This window comes from Schistocerca gregaria, chromosome 9, assembly GCF_023897955.1.
Source record: "Schistocerca gregaria isolate iqSchGreg1 chromosome 9, iqSchGreg1.2, whole genome shotgun sequence".
Classification (NCBI taxonomy): Eukaryota; Metazoa; Arthropoda; class Insecta; order Orthoptera; family Acrididae; genus Schistocerca; species Schistocerca gregaria.
Window position 1 is genome coordinate 128705299 of NC_064928.1, and position 15913 is coordinate 128721211.

Consider the following 15913-nt stretch of genomic DNA (forward strand, 5'->3'; position numbering starts at 1 on the left):
CATGAGACCTGAAAATCCTCTAAGAGACTGAACAAGGTTCTCCTATAGATCAAATTGTATGCTCTCTTCAAGCACACAAACAAAATTACTCAGCAGTGATGGCATACAACTGTTGGGGCAGTTCTGAAATTAACAGTTTGCTATAATTAATAGCTCATCAAATGCATAATTACAGAGACAGTCTGTAACTTAAGGAACTAGATAAAGGTGTACCACTTTCTGCAGAATACTCTACAGGTAATTTAAGTAGAACATACAGTAAAAAGTTTTATGAAAATATCTAGGGTTAGGGAGTGGGCAAAGGGAGGTTGCGAGGGGGGGGGGGGGGTTGTATGCGGGTGCTAGGAGCAGTGTAAGATGAGAAAAGAGTACAAGGAAAGATTCACAAACTTCATGGTAAAAAGCAAAGCACAAACAAATGCTACAAAAGTTTTATCATACCTTTTGGTTTGCCAGGGACATATGACCAGTGTAGATGTACTTGAGGAGGCTCTTAAAAGCACTTAATGAGGTTCCCTTAAGCTCAATTTCTGATTGCTGTGATTCTCGAAGTCCACCAAAAAGCATAGCTCTGCAATTAGAAAAAACACATATTACATTATCAAGGTACTATACAGAAAAGTATCGTTAACAGCAAAGCTGACACAAGTGATCATAGTAGAGCGTGAATGTTTACTATTGTCTACAGCTCATCAATTGTGCTTATGGGGGCATCGGCAATACCGTAGCAGAGGGAGAGCAGCACGAATCGGCAAATAACATATAATTACATTTTGTTCCAGACTACAGGGTCATATTTATCTACAATAATGATGGAAGCTGAAGAAATTAAAATAGGGACAATCTAAGAAGGGGAAAGTAAGCTGAAGACTTGAATAACTTTGTGACTAAGGTAGTCCATGCAGCTATGTTAGCTGTAGTGCTGTGCTGCGGTGGTGTCACGACTAACATACCTGGCTAGAAAGCGAGAAGACTCAGTTTCAAGTCCAAGCAACAGCACAAATTTTAATTCATTTCGTCAGCTTCCATCAATATCGTAGAGCAAGTAACAGTTCAGCTGATCAACATTCGCATAATTGACACTTTACTACAACATCTTTACACTGACTAATTCTATAGTGTCTGAAATTTTCCCCCTCATCCTGTCTCCCTGTACCAATGTACCACACTGCCCAATAATTACAACTACAGCTTTTCCAAGAGTCAATTAATAACAATGGGTAATAAGTTTACAGTGGTCCATTCTTCACACACTAAGTACATGGTGATATTCTGACACAGAAAACTGAAAATTCCAATCCCATTTTTACTTTGATGATCAATGATACCACTTATCCTAAATCTCTAGCAACTTCTGTTTCTTGCCAAAAACATGGCAAGCCTATAATTTCTTGGCACCAAAAAGCTTTGTCTTCAACATTTGGCAGTACAAAAATTGTGATTCAAGTTTCTGAAGACCTGCAAAGAAATAACCATGTCACAAGCCACCTGCCACTTGTACTTTATCAGACTGCTTAATGCATTATCAGCAACAAGAACAAGTTGTAAAATGAAAGCAAGAACTGTTTACAAATATCGCGATTGTGGCAACTTTGTGAGAGTCACATGTTTTCTTCATCTAATGGCAAGTCACTAGCAATCAAGGTTGGTTGGTTTTAAAGATGGGAGAAGGGACCAAACTACGAAGTCATCAGTCCCTTGTTCCTAATAAAACAATGCCACAAGTGTGAGAATAAAATGCACGAAACATATAACACAAAACGGAAAGAAAGGAAAAGCCATAAGAATGAAGGGAAGGCAACGAACACTAAAAGGAACAAAAGAGAACAAGAAAACAACAGAGACGCTAGAAACAGAAGAGAGTAAAACATGAAAGCAGATCACAGTGGTTGGCCAACCACAAGAATAAAAAGGGCAAGCCAGCCACTCTGCAGCACATTAAAACCTCCACCCTAAAAGCACTAAGGTGGAGGACACACAGGGGCAAAGGAAATGCATTAAGAACTACACAGAAGTATAAAACCCACTCCCACAGATAAAACGTAAAACTAAAGGTGCTGTGGAGGCGTTGTCGTCCACCACCAAAGGCAGGGAACTGGGAAGTTAAAAGTCTGTCGCACAGCTGCTAAAAGTGGGCAGTCAAGCAAGAGGTGGACGACTGTCATTTGGGAGCCACAGCGACACTGAGATGGGTCCTCGTGATGGAGTAGGTAACCATGCATTAGCCACGTATGGCCAATGCAGAGGACAATTGATTCCCTGCGAGAGGTTTGCATGGAAGACTTCCACACATTCACAGTCTCCTTAACGACACACAGTTTGCTATGCATGCTGATATGCCAATCTGTCTCCCAAAGCCGGAAAACCCTGTGGTGCAAGACAGAACACAGGTCACCTTTGGAGATGCCTATCTCCAGAAGCAGTTTCTGCATCACCTGTTTGGCCAGCCTGTCGGTAAATTCGTTTCCGGGGATTTGGCATGCCCTGAGGTACACACACACATACACACACACACACACACACACACACACACACACACACACACCACGGAACAGGACTGTTAGCTGGCATAGACTGACTCCTGAATGGACACTACCAGAGGGTGGCGAAAGTAGCACTGATTGACAGCTTGTAAGCTGCTCAATGAGTCAGTACACAGGAGAAATGACTCGCCAGGGCATGAGCAGATGTACTCAAGAGCACGAGATATGGACACCAGCTCTGCAGTGAAAGCACTGCAGCCAACTGGCAAGGAGTGCTGCTCAGTATGTCCTCCATGAACATATGCAGAGCCTACGTGACCATCAGCCATTGAGCCGTCAGTGTAAACCACTTCAGAGCCCCAGAACAGGTTGGTAGGTAGGTTGGTTGGTTGGTTGTTTTGGGGAAGGAGACCAGACAGTGAGGTCATCGGTCTCATCGAATTAGGGAAGGAAGTCAGCTGTGCCCTTTCAAAGGAACCATCCCGGCATTTGCCTGGAGCGATTTAGGGAAATCACGGAAAACCTAAATCAGGATGGCCAGACGCGGGATTGAACCGTCGTCCTCCCGAATGCGAGCCCAGAGCAGGTCAAGAAACGAGAGGAAGTTATAGCGGCAGGGTTAACAGAGTCCTTAGAGCCATGCAAAAGGTCCAGATGAAGCTGCGGCCGAGGCGTACACCATGCAGGTGTACATGAACAGACCGCAAATAGAGGTGGTATATGGAAGGACTCCAGTTCAGAGAGAGGGAACTGCATGCAAACCACAATCGTTAGTCCCCATTTTGGGCTGTCGACATGGGAGATGGACTGCCGTGGGCGGGAAAAGGAGACGGTAATTCGGATGCTCAAGGGAACTATGAATGTGTGCTGCGTAACTGGCGAACAGTTGTGCACGTCTGATCTGCAGTGGAGGGAAACCAGCCTCCACTACTATGCTGGTCACCAGACTCGTCCTAAAAGCTCCCATCGCTAATTGAACCCCACAGTGGTGCACAGGGTTGAACCATAACCCACACTCCCATAGTCAATTCAGGACTGGACAAGGGCTCCGTAGAGCTGTAGCAGCGTACAGCGATCTGCATCCCAACTGGTGTTGCTCAGGCATTGGAGGGCATTGACGTGTTGATAGCACTTCTGCTTAAGCTGACGAATATGAGGGAGCCAAGTCAATCTAGCATTGAAAACCAGTCCTAAGAATTGATGTCTCCACAACAGTGAGTGGATCATCATGAAGGTAAAGTGCGGGTTCCGGATGAACGGTACGACGCTGACAGAAGTGCACGACACATGACTTCGCAGCTGAAAACTGGAAGCCATGGGCTAGAGCCCATGACTGTGCCTCGTGGATGGCTCCCTGGAGGTGCCACTCAGCAATAACAGTACTGGAGCAGCAGTACGAAATGCAGAAGTTGTCTGCATACAGAGAAGGTGAGACGGAGGGCCCGACAGCTGCTGCTAGACCGTTAATGGCCACTAAAAATAGAGACACTCAATACAGAGCCTTGTGGGACTCCATTCTCCTGGATATAGATAGAACTATGGGAGTCACCAACTTGTACACGGAAAGTACAGAGCGACAGGAAGTTTTGGATAAAAATCGGGAGTGGTCCCCGGAGACCCCACTCATACAATGTGGCAAGAATATGTCGTCACCAAGTTGTGTCATATGTTTCACATAAGTCAAAAAAGATGGCAATCACGTGTTGCCACCTGGAAAAGGTTATTTGGATGGCAGACTCGATGGACACAAGATTATCAGTAGTAGAGCAACCCTGGTGGAAGCCGCCCTGACGTGGAGCCAGCAAGCCACGTGACTCCAGAACCCAACCTAACTGCCGACATACTATACATTCCAGCAGCTTACAAATAATGTTAGTGATGCTGAGGGGCCGATAGCTACCCACATCAAGCACGTTTTTACTGGGTTTGTGCACCGGAATGATGGTGTTCTCCTGCCATTGCAATGGAAAGACGCCATCGCACCAGATCTGGCTGAAGATGATGAGAAGATGTCGCTTGCAGTCACATGAGAGATATTGAATCATCTGGCTGTGGATACGATCAGGCCCAGGAGCTGTGCCAGGGCAATGTGCAAAGGCACTAAGGAGCTCCCACTCTGTAAATGGGGCGTTATAGGATTCACTGCAGCGTGTAGTCAATGAGAGGACATTCTCTTCCAGCCGCCATTTGAGTGTGCAAAATGCTGGGGGGTAATTCTCCGACGCAGAGGCTCAAGCAAAGTTCTCAAAGTGCTCGGCAATTGTGTTTTCAGCGATACATAACTAGCCATTTATGGTAACACCGGGGACAGCTGTTGGAGTCTGGTACCCGAAAAGACATTTTATCTATGCCCAGACTTGGGAAGGTGACGTGTGGCACCCAGTGGTAGAGATGTATCTCTCCGAACAGTCCTCCTTCCGTTGTTTAATAAGATAGTGAACATGGGCACAGAGCCATTTAAAGGTTGTGAGGTGCTGCAGAGGATGGTGCTGCTTATGCCACTGTAATGCTCACCAATGCTCCTTAATTGCTTCAGCGACTTCCGGTGACTACCAAGGGACTGCCTTACGCCTCAGGCACTCTAAAGAGCAAGGGATTGCGTTTTCTGCCACAGAAACAATTGTGCTAGTCACCTGCTCAACCATCACAGCGATATTACCATGTGGGGGACATTCAGCGGTGACAGCAGAGGTGAAAGTTCCCAAGCCCGCCTTGTTCAAAGCCCATCTGGGCAGGCGTCTGTGTGCCTGACGCTGGGACAGTGACAGAAAGATCGGGAAGTGGTCACTACCACACAGGTCATCATGTGCTCTCCAATAGATAAATGGGAGAAGTCCTGGGCTGAAAATTGATAAATCAATGGCCGAGTAGCTACCATGAGCCACACTGAAATGTATGGCAGCCTCAGTATTTAAGAGGCAGAGATAGAATTGTGGCAGTAAAGTTTCGACATTTTTGCCTCGGCCTGTTACCAAGGTAGCACCCCACAAGGGGTTATGGGCATTAAAATCTCCCAGAGTTAGGAAAGGTTTAGGAAGTTAATTATCAGTGAGCTAATACATTCAAGGATACTGCACCATCTGGAGGAAGATATACATTGCAGACAGTTATTTCCTGCGTCGTCCTTATCCTGACAGCCATATCTTCAAGAGAGGTTTGAAGGGGCACATGTTCACTACAGACTGAGTTTAAGACATAAACGCAAACTCCACATGACACACATATTATAGTCACTACGGTTCCTGTAATATCCCTTACAGCCGCGGAGGGCAGCGGTCCGCATTGCTGGGAAACAGGTTTGCTCGAGGGCAATGCGGATAGCAGGTGTAAAGCTTAACAGTTGCCATAGCTCAGCCAGGCGGTGGAAACAACCACCGCAATTTCACTGGAGGATGACACCGTGAGACTAGGAAGGCATGGAACATTCAATGACACAGTTTACGCCTCACAGTCACCTGCTGCCACCAATTTATTGCCTGAGCAGTCTATATCCATTGTGTCTGAGGGTCTGGCGAGATCTAGGTTCTAAGCAGACGCCAAAATCTGCACCCCATTCTCAGCCACAGAGCTTTTAGGTAGTGATGGTGTGGGTGCCACCGCAGTTTCCTTGGTCTTGGCGGTTTTCTTTTTGATTTCTCTCGCAGCTCCTTGAGTTTTCCTGCCTGGGAGGACTTCACGGTCTCAGTCTCTGGGACTGAGGATAAGCGTGAAGCCCTATGACCAGCTACTCTTGGGTTCTTGTGCCACTGGCGGATGTTGTCTTTCCCACTAGAAGAAACATGGGAACAGCTTAGACGTGTGGACAGACATCCCCCATGATTGGGCAGGTGGGGGAGGGGGGGGGGGGTTGCTCCCGAAGTAGGTGGTGCAGGAGCAACAGGGAGGGAAATGCCCCCATCATCAAGGGGGCAGGTTAGTCTTCTGGCTCTGAGAGGTGACCTGAGATAGCGGAAATGGTGGTGCCAGAACTGTTGTAGCAAAGGCGTAAGATGATGTCACATGCACAGGATACAGGTGTCCAACTTTTCTCTTAGCCTCAATGTAGGCCAGTCTGTCCAGGGTCTTTTACTCCAAGATTTTCCTTTCTTTCTGGAGAATCCTGCAGTCAGGCGAGCAAGATGAATGGTGCTCTCTGCAGTGTACACAGATGGGAGACGGGGCACATGGAGTTTTGGGATGTGATGGGCGTCCATAATCTCGGCATGTGACGCTGGAAGTAGTGGGAAGACATGGCCGAACTTCCAGCACTTAAAGCACCACATCAGGAGAGGAATACAGGGTTTTCCATCACACCGGTAGACCATCACCTTGACCTTCTCGGACAACGTATCACCCTCAAAGGCCGAGATGAAGGCACCGTTGGCATGGCAACCCGATTGTCCTTTGGACCCTGGTGACACGCCGCAAGAAATGTTCACCTCGCCACTGTAAATTGGCGCGCAGCTCATCGTCTGACTGCAAAAGAAGGTCTCGGTGAAATATTATACCCTGGACCATATTTAATCTCTTATGGGGTGTGATGGTTACAGGAACATCCCCCAGCTTGTCACAAGCAAGTAACTCCTATGACTGGGCAGAGGATGCTGTTTTGATGAAGACTGACCCAGATCTCATTTTGGACATGCCCTCCATCTCCCCGAACTTTTCTTCTAAATACTCAACAAAAAACTGAGGCCTCATCATGTAAGATTCCCCATCAGCTCTCGAACATACAAGGTACCGGGGCGAATAAGATCCACTGTCATCCTTAGCCTGACATTCCTCCCATGTTGTGGCCATGGAGGGGAACGATTTGGGGTCGCACTTCTGTGCACTGAGTCAAGTTAGTGATCGCTTAGAGACTGCTGGTGTTTCACCACCAGCAAGAGATGATAGACTATGCTTCATCGCGTGTCATCCGCACTGACCCACTCTGACCAGGGGCCCTCCCCACAGGCTGCCACCCAGCCGCAGCAAAGGCCACCTGGCAGGATTGCCATTTCCCACAGTACTGATGCCCCAGGGGCATGGACATCTACCCCTTGGCAAACGTGGGGAGTTAACGTCGCAGGCATCAGCAGAGGCTACAACCAACAAGTTACATGGCAGCCCCACCACAACGGACTGGCTACCATGCTGGATGTCAGATGCAAAGAATTCCATGGTGGAAAACGCACCCAGGAAGGTGTCCTCGCCCAAGAGATGGAGAATGGGCACGGCTGCAATGTGACAACAAGAAAGTCTCAATGCATGATGGACATGATACACCTTTTAAGGCACCCTTCCCCAATTGGCTCGCTCTTTCGGAAAATTTTGAAGAGTGGAGGTCAAACCCTACAGGGGGCTATCACCCAAAGGTCGAAACGTGTGAAACTCCTTTTAGTCACCTCATACGACAGGCAGGAATACCTCGGGCCTACTCTAACCCCTGTACCCGTAGAGAGGGGAGAGGGGGTAGGGTAGTAATTGCGTACCAAGTCTGATTGTTTCCATGAATTACTGTGTGCTTTTAAAATGTTAAAGAAGAATTATATACCCAGTCACTGTCTAAACCAGTAAAACATTCTTTTCTGAATAAACCTGTTAAAATGTGAAACTGGCACACCTTCCCGTACATTGTGAGAGATCTGCTAAAATGATTGACTGACTGACAGAATGGCCATTAAATAGTTGCAGTTTATTCAATGTTTAGGCATAAAGACAAAAATACTCAGTCACATGCAGCCAAAAGCCGAAAATTTGGTGAGCCATTTTGGTGGGAAGAATATGTCTTACAGCCATTGCTTTAAGTGGTTTCCATCTCTTCTTTCAAGTGAAAAACTCTTCAGATTGTTATCAAAGAAGACGATAATGATGATGAGCGTCTTCACAAATGCAATGAATCATCCTTTAGACTTCAGGTCAGCAACCACAGAAACCCTTTTTCACCACGTGATATTTCAGCTGTATACCTTTCAGCCATCTTCTGAGTGACCCGAAAGACTGCCCAGTCTGAAGCAATAGGGTTTCTGCAGTGACATGCAAGCTCCAGGTCTTTAGTGACCGTACTAAAATATGACAAGAAGATCTGGTTAAAAATCACTTAAAATTAAGTACAACTACACTGAAATAAAAATGAAATAGTTTACTTATATTTCTTTTGTTCTTATATTAGTTCTTTTGTTTAAAACAAAAGACAGAGCCAACAAAGAAGTGATTAAGAGACTCTCAGGTATGTATCTAACTGGTCAATCACTAGGGGGAGGGGGGGAAGGAAAGAAAGGTAAGCCAGCAACTAAGTAACACACTAAAGGCCACAATCCAGGAACTTAGGTTGGAGCCCAACTTTCATCCCATTGTTAGTTAAAATTGCCACTGTCTTCTTGGCTCAATATAAAATGTATTAAAACATGGCTTAAGGTCACTCATATGACGAAGGTGTCAGCGGAAGCACGAAGCCGTGCATTAATGCTCTGTGTCCTATTCAGAGCTGGACAGTGATAACTTCATATCACTGCAGTTATCAGTATGAGGTACACACTGCCAGATTGTTGGCTCAACCAACCACAGTTTATTTTTCCTCCTCCTGTCTTGCCAATCCTCCTCCTCCACAGTTGCATGAATTTTTCATGACGTGACAGCCTGGAGGGTTGAGGTACATAGATTCCCCAGCTACAGTGGCTACCTTGTTTCCCCAAAAGCCTCACTTGCTCTGGTACCCAGCAAAATGTTACCTGCTTCCACAGCTGTTGAAAAATAGCAGTTTTTCCTGTACCACTTCAATCATCTTCTCTACTTGATACATTTGCTGCAATTCATGCAGCATACTAAGGGAACCAGAGCAGATGGAAAATGATTTCGTTCAATGAAGCCATATCTGCTCCAGTACCTTCAGAACCACACATATTTCAGCACTGAAAAGTGTAAACCGACTGGAAGTCGATACATGATGACACGATTGGAATGGCCAACTGAGCAGCTAATCATCCCCTTGATTTCAGCTGCCTGTATATATATATATATTGTAAAATAAGAGCTTATTTTAAATATTACAACAAAAAAAAAAACTGTAAAATAATTCTCCGATGATGGCAGGAAACTGTATACAGGCCTACAGGTAGCCAAGATGTGCACATTGCATCTGCAACATTAATAATAAAACCACATAATATTCTGAAAGAATAACCACGAATGGAGATTGATGTCCAATTGAGAACTGACCGAAATGAAACAAAGAAGGTTGTGCAAGATGAGATAGAATACGTCTACTGAAAAGATGCCAGTGATAATGAAGATCTGTGTGGTCCAATTACACAAATAATTGAATTTAAAATGAGAAAATATGATTGTAAACAAAACCACAACTGTTAATGCTTTGAACACAGTGAAACCCATCTGGTCCAAATGATTTCACACAGTCACAAAAGGCATAATAGCCTCCAAACCAATTGTAAAACTGCAAATGTGGAAAACAAGCTTCAAAAACAAAGGAACAACAAATACTTAAGAATTTTTATAGTACCGAGAGGATACTTTCCATCAATTTTTCATAACACATATCTAAATTAGCAACAGTAACCATATTTCACAGTACAGTAGTTAAATATTTGCTGTACCTGAAGTAATCACTTCTCGCTGCAAGAATAACTTTATGCCCGTGGAACTTGTGCCCATCAACAGAGAGGACGACGTCGCTGTACTCATCATTCAGGTACAAGGCCCCGATATGCTCAGACAAGAAGTTCATGTGTTCGATCTCTCCAGTTGGGGCATTGGGCCCCAAGTGGTGGTGACTACTCATTGCACACAACTGCAAATTTTCTTGCCTGAAACAGATCAGTTGACATCACAAGATTTAGTAAATTATCATTAGTCACAGAACAAAGTTATCAGCATTAATTATTGGTTAAATAAAACACCATTACAATAAAAGTAAATAAAAACCAGTCATACCCATAACACAAACTTATTAAAAAGTCCAAGAAATAGATTCCCCAAACCACTATACAGTGCATGGCCTTTTTATCAATATTAGCATTTTTTTGCCTTACTCCATTTGTGCACCAATGAGGAAAAAAAATATTATCTATTTGTGTGTGTACATGCCTCAATCTGTCTTATTCCCACGACCCATACTAAAGATATAAGACTCTAGTAGCAAAATGTGACAGTCTCCACTGAACACCAGTTTTTTAAATTTACTTAATAGTACTCACTGAGGACAATCTTGCCTTTCTTTCACAGAGTCTCACTTACATTCCGCCAAGTGTCCCTGCTGAACTTTCACATGGACTATGTAGAACTGTTACAATCTCAGAACATCTCTGAATTTGTTCAGCCCTACTTCACTGAGACTTCAAACGCCAGAGGGATACTGTAGAATTGATTGCATAAGCATCTCTTAAGCAATTCTCTTTGCAGATGCACTGTACTTACGCAGAATCCTTCTGGCAAACCAAAAGCTTCTATTCGCATTCACTACTGCAGGCTTTGCATGTCTGACACCTACTGCAACACTTCTCAGTATTATTTCATATTTTCAAACTATGCAACATGCTCCAACCGATGATCACTGACCTTTTAACTGGCAATACAATCAGATTACTTCATTTCGTTATTGCTGTTATGACACACATTTACCCACAATTATGCTGCGATTTCTCTCTTCAGATTTATCTACATCTACATGACTAATGTAATTCCCAATTAAGTGCCTGGCAGAGGGTTTATCAGGCCATCTTCAAGCTTTTTCCCTACTTTTCCATTCCCAACAGCGAGTGGGAAATACACTCCTGGAAATTGAAATAAGAACACCGTGAATTCATTGTCCCAGAAAGGGGAAACTTCATTGACACATTCCTGGGGTCAGATACATCACATGATCACACTGACAGAACCACAGGCACATAGACACAAGCAACAGAGCATGCACAATGTCGGCACTAGTACAGTGTATATCCACCTTTCGCAGCAATGCAGGCTGCTGTTCTCCCATGGAGACGATCGTAGAGATGCTGGATGTAGTCCTGTGGAACGGCTTGCCATGCCATTTCCACCTGGCACCTCAGTTGGACCAGCGTTCGTGCTGGACGTGCAGACCGCGTGAGACGACGCTTCATCCAGTCCCAAACATGCTCAATGGGGGACAGATCCGGAGATCTTGCTGGCCAGGGTAGTTGACTTACACCTTCTAGAGCACGTTGGGTGGCACGGGATACATGCGGACGTGCATTGTCCTGTTGGAACAGCAAGTCCCCTTGCCGGTCTAGGAATGGTAGAACGATGGGTTCGATGACGGTTTGGATTTACCGTGCACTATTCAGTGTCCCCTCGACGATCACCAGAGGTGTACGGCCAGTGTAGGAGATCGCTCCCCACACCATGACGCCGGGTGTTGGCCCTGTGTGCCTCGGTCGTATGCAGTCCTGATTGTGGCGCTCACCTGCACGGCGCCAAACACGCATACGACCATCATTGGCACCAAGGCAGAAGCGACTCTCATCACTGAAGACGACACGTCTCCATTCGTCCCTCCATTCACGCCTGTCGCGACACCACTGGAGGCGGGCTGCACGATGTTGGGGCGTGAGCGGAAGACGGCCTAACGGTGTGCGGGACTGTAGCCCAGCTTCATGGAGACGGTTGCGAATGGTCCTCGCCGATACCCCAGGAGCAACAGTGTCAATAATTTGCTGGGAAGTGGTGGTGCGGTCCCCTACGGCACTGTGTAGGATCCTACGGTCTTGGCGTGCATCCGTGCGTCGCTGCGGTCCGGTCCCAGGTCGACGGGCACGTGCACCTTCCGCCGACCACTGGCGACAACATCGATGTACTGTGGAGACCTCACGCCCCACGTGTTGAGCAATTCGGCGGTACGTCCACCCGGCCTCCCGCATGCCCACTATACGCCCTCGCTCAAAGTCCGTCAACTGCACATACGGTTCACGTCCACGCTGTCGCGGCATGCTACCAGTGTTAAAGACTGCGATGGAGCTCCGTATGCCACAGAAAACTGGCTGACACTGACGGCGGCGGTGCACAAATGCTGCACAGCTAGCACCATTCGACGGCCAACACCGCGGTTCCTGGTGTGTCCGCTGTGCCGTGCGTGTGATCATTACTTGTACAGCCCTCTCGCAGTGTCCGGAGCAAGTATGGTGGGTCTGACACACCGGTGTCAATGCGTTCTTTTTTCCATTTCCAGGAGTGTACAAACAGTTAAATCTTTCTGTGCGAGCTCTGATTACCCTTATTTTATTACAAGGATCATTTCTCCCTATATAGGTGAACTCCAACAAAATATTTTCACATTCGGAGGAGAAAATTGGCAGCTAACGCTAAATAACGAAAAGTGGTCATCCACATGAGTGCTAAAAGGAATTTGTTAAACTTCAGTTACACAATAAATCAGTCTAATCTAAAGGCTGTAAATTCAACTAAATACCTAGGAATTACAATCACAAACAACTTAAATTGAAAGGTGCACACACAAAATGTTGTGGGGAAGGCTAACCAAAGACTGCATTTTATCGGCAGGACACTTATAAAATGTAACAGATCTACTAAGGAGATTGCCTACACTATGCTTGTCTGTCTTCTTTTAGAATACTGCTGCACGGTGTGGGATCCTTACCAGATAGGACTGACAGAGTACATCGAAAAAGTTCATAGAAGGGCAGCATATTTTGTATTATCGCAAAATATGGGAGACAGTGATACTGAAATGATACAGTATTTGGGCTGGACATCATTAAAAGAAAGGTTTTTTGTTGCAACGGGATCTTCTCACAAAGTTCCGATCACCAACTTTCTCTGCCGATTGCGAAAATATTTTGCCGACACAGACCTACATAGGGAGAAAGGACCACTATGATAAAATAAGGGAAATCAGAGCTCATACAGGGAGATATAGATGTTTGTTCTTTCTGTGTGCTATATGAGATTGGAATGATAGGGAACTGTGAAGCTGGTTTGATAAACTCTCTGCCAGGCACTTAAATGTGATATTTGCAGACTGTTTGTGTAAATAGGTAGATAGCAGATACAAAGTTGGTGATAGGAATTTTGTGAAAGGTCCTGCCAAAAAGTAAGTGTTTTAATGTTTGCCGCTCCAACTCATGGATCATATCCACGGCACTCTCTTCTTCCCCATTTCAGGACAACACTCCTGCCCCTTCTTTGAACCTCTTTTGTACTATCAATCTGATCTTTAGCAGATCCCACATCATGGAGCAATGCTCCAGAAGGAGACAGATAAATGTATTGTAGGCAGTCTCTTGAGTAGACTTGTTGCTTTTTCCGAGTTATCTCTCAGTAAGTGACAATCCTGGTTCACTTTCTCCTCAACATTATCTACGTCATTGGTCAAATTTAGATTTAAGTTTAAATTATTCATAAATTTTATCCCTAAGAATTTAGTTTAATTTGAAGTCTTTATAAAGTGCGATTTATGGTGTAAACAAAATTTAGCAGTTTCATTTTATTACCCATGTGGATGACTTCATTTAGAGTCAATTGCCACTTTTTCCATGATACACATACCTCATCTAAATCATTTTGCAATTAGTTTTGATCTGATGTCTTTACTATCTAGTAAATGATTTGTACAGATCAGGACCAGCTGAGGGCCTATAACACTTCCTCGGGAAACTCCAGATATCACTTCTGTCTTACTCAATGATTTTCGATCAGTTACTATAAACAGTGACCTTTATGACATGAAATCATGAATTCAGTTGCAGAGCTGAAATGGTACTCCATAGGCATGAAATTTGTTCCTCACAAATCATGTCTAATCACTGTCAAAAACCTTCTGGAAATCTAGAAATATGGAACCAATCTGAGATACCCCATCAGTAACAGTCATTACTCCTTTTGAATGAAGAGCTAGTTGGGTTTCACGAGAACAATATTTTCTTAATCTGTATCAGCTACTTGTCAATAATTTATTTTAGTTCACACAATCATGATTTCAGCTTTGTAGCCATTTCAATCGCATGTTAAAATGTCTGACCTGTCTGTGACATGTCATCGTTGAACAAACATCTATGGTCTTACAAGCCAGTTGTATCCGTAACACCAGAAATTTTTTGAAGACATATCTTTACATTTCAAAATGTACTTGAAAATGGCTACAAGGCTGAAATCATGATTGTGCAAAATAAACAATTAGCAATCAAATAGCACAAATTTCTTTCAAAAAAATTCCTGGTTACCATAAAGTAAAAATTGTCAATAAATAGTTTTTGGGAAATCGATATTAGTGATATGGGTCTGTAATTTAGTGCATTACTATTTCCTTTTTTGAGTATTAGTGTGACCTGTGGAACTTTCCAGTCTTTAGGTATGGGCCTATAGGTTAGTGAGTGGTTGATTGTGATTGTTAATTGTGGTGCCATTATATCAGCATACTCTGAAAGGAACCTAACTGGTATACAAACTGGGCTGAAAGCCTTGCATTCATTAAGAATTTCAGCTGCTTCATTGCAATGAGAATGTCTACTTTTACATTACTCATGTTGACTGCTGTTCTTTCAAATACTGAAACATCTTGTTTAGCAACTCCATTTTAGTGGCACATCATTAGCAAGATTACCATTGCTATCACACAGTGAAGTTATTGTCTCTTGTCACTGATGTGCTTTACATAGACTAATTTCTTTCTGGATTTTTTGCCACATTTCAGGAGAAGAGTTTTGTTGTGGAAACTATTAAAAGCAACTTGCACTGAAGTCCATACTAAGTTTCAAGCTTCTGTAAAATATTGTTTTTTTAAATTTGGTATTTTTCTTTTCTTTGTTGCCTCAGCAACTGTGTCCTGACCTGTTTTGTATACCTTGGGGGATCAGTACCATCTATTATTCATTTATTTAGTATATATCTTCAAATTGCCATCAATTAATATTTCTCTGGATCCAAGCCACACCTGGCATACGCTTACATAGTCAGTTTGGAAGGCGCAGAGACTCACTATTAGGAAGGTGTCAAGCAAATTTTTACCTACTTTTCTAAATTGCATTTATTTTTCGTAGATTTGGATGTTATGGTGTTCAGTCTTGCGAGGATAATCTTTTGGTTACTTATCCCTTTATCTGTCATCATGTTCCCTATTTGAAAAGAATTGTTTGCAACCATTTACCCTTTGAGTGAGCTCCTGAACTAATTGTTCAAGATAATTTTCTGAGAAAGCATTTAGTACATTTTTTGGATTATGTTTTATGCCTTGCACCACCTCTAAACAAGTATTTTTGCCTGCACATCGAGGTAGACTGAAGTGTTCAGCAACTGTTTTATTAGAGTTGAGGTTCAGTAAAAGGAACCAATTATTAATTTGCTCTGGCTATCAAGTATAACCTCTATCCATACTATTTGAAAGGAACTGTTTCAGTTGCACTACAAGGTAAACTACTTCTAACAGGAATAAATGCTCCACCACCAAATGTATTTAATATATCCTTTCTGAATACCATTAG

The 15913-nt window shown here is 44.0% G+C and overlaps 1 protein-coding gene across 2 annotated transcripts in view; it reads right to left on the reverse strand.

The window, feature by feature from the left end:
- Positions 1 to 15913, reverse strand: part of LOC126292288 (BTB/POZ domain-containing protein 9-like) — a 294259-nt gene that overhangs the window by 77807 nt on the left and 200539 nt on the right. For both annotated transcript variants that reach the window (XM_049986204.1, XM_049986205.1), the window contains 2 exons: positions 10058 to 10267; positions 442 to 571 (listed from right to left, as the gene is read on the reverse strand). In XM_049986204.1, coding sequence (XP_049842161.1) covers positions 442 to 571; positions 10058 to 10267 — 340 coding nt within the window. The remainder of the gene's footprint in view (positions 1 to 441; positions 572 to 10057; positions 10268 to 15913) is intronic.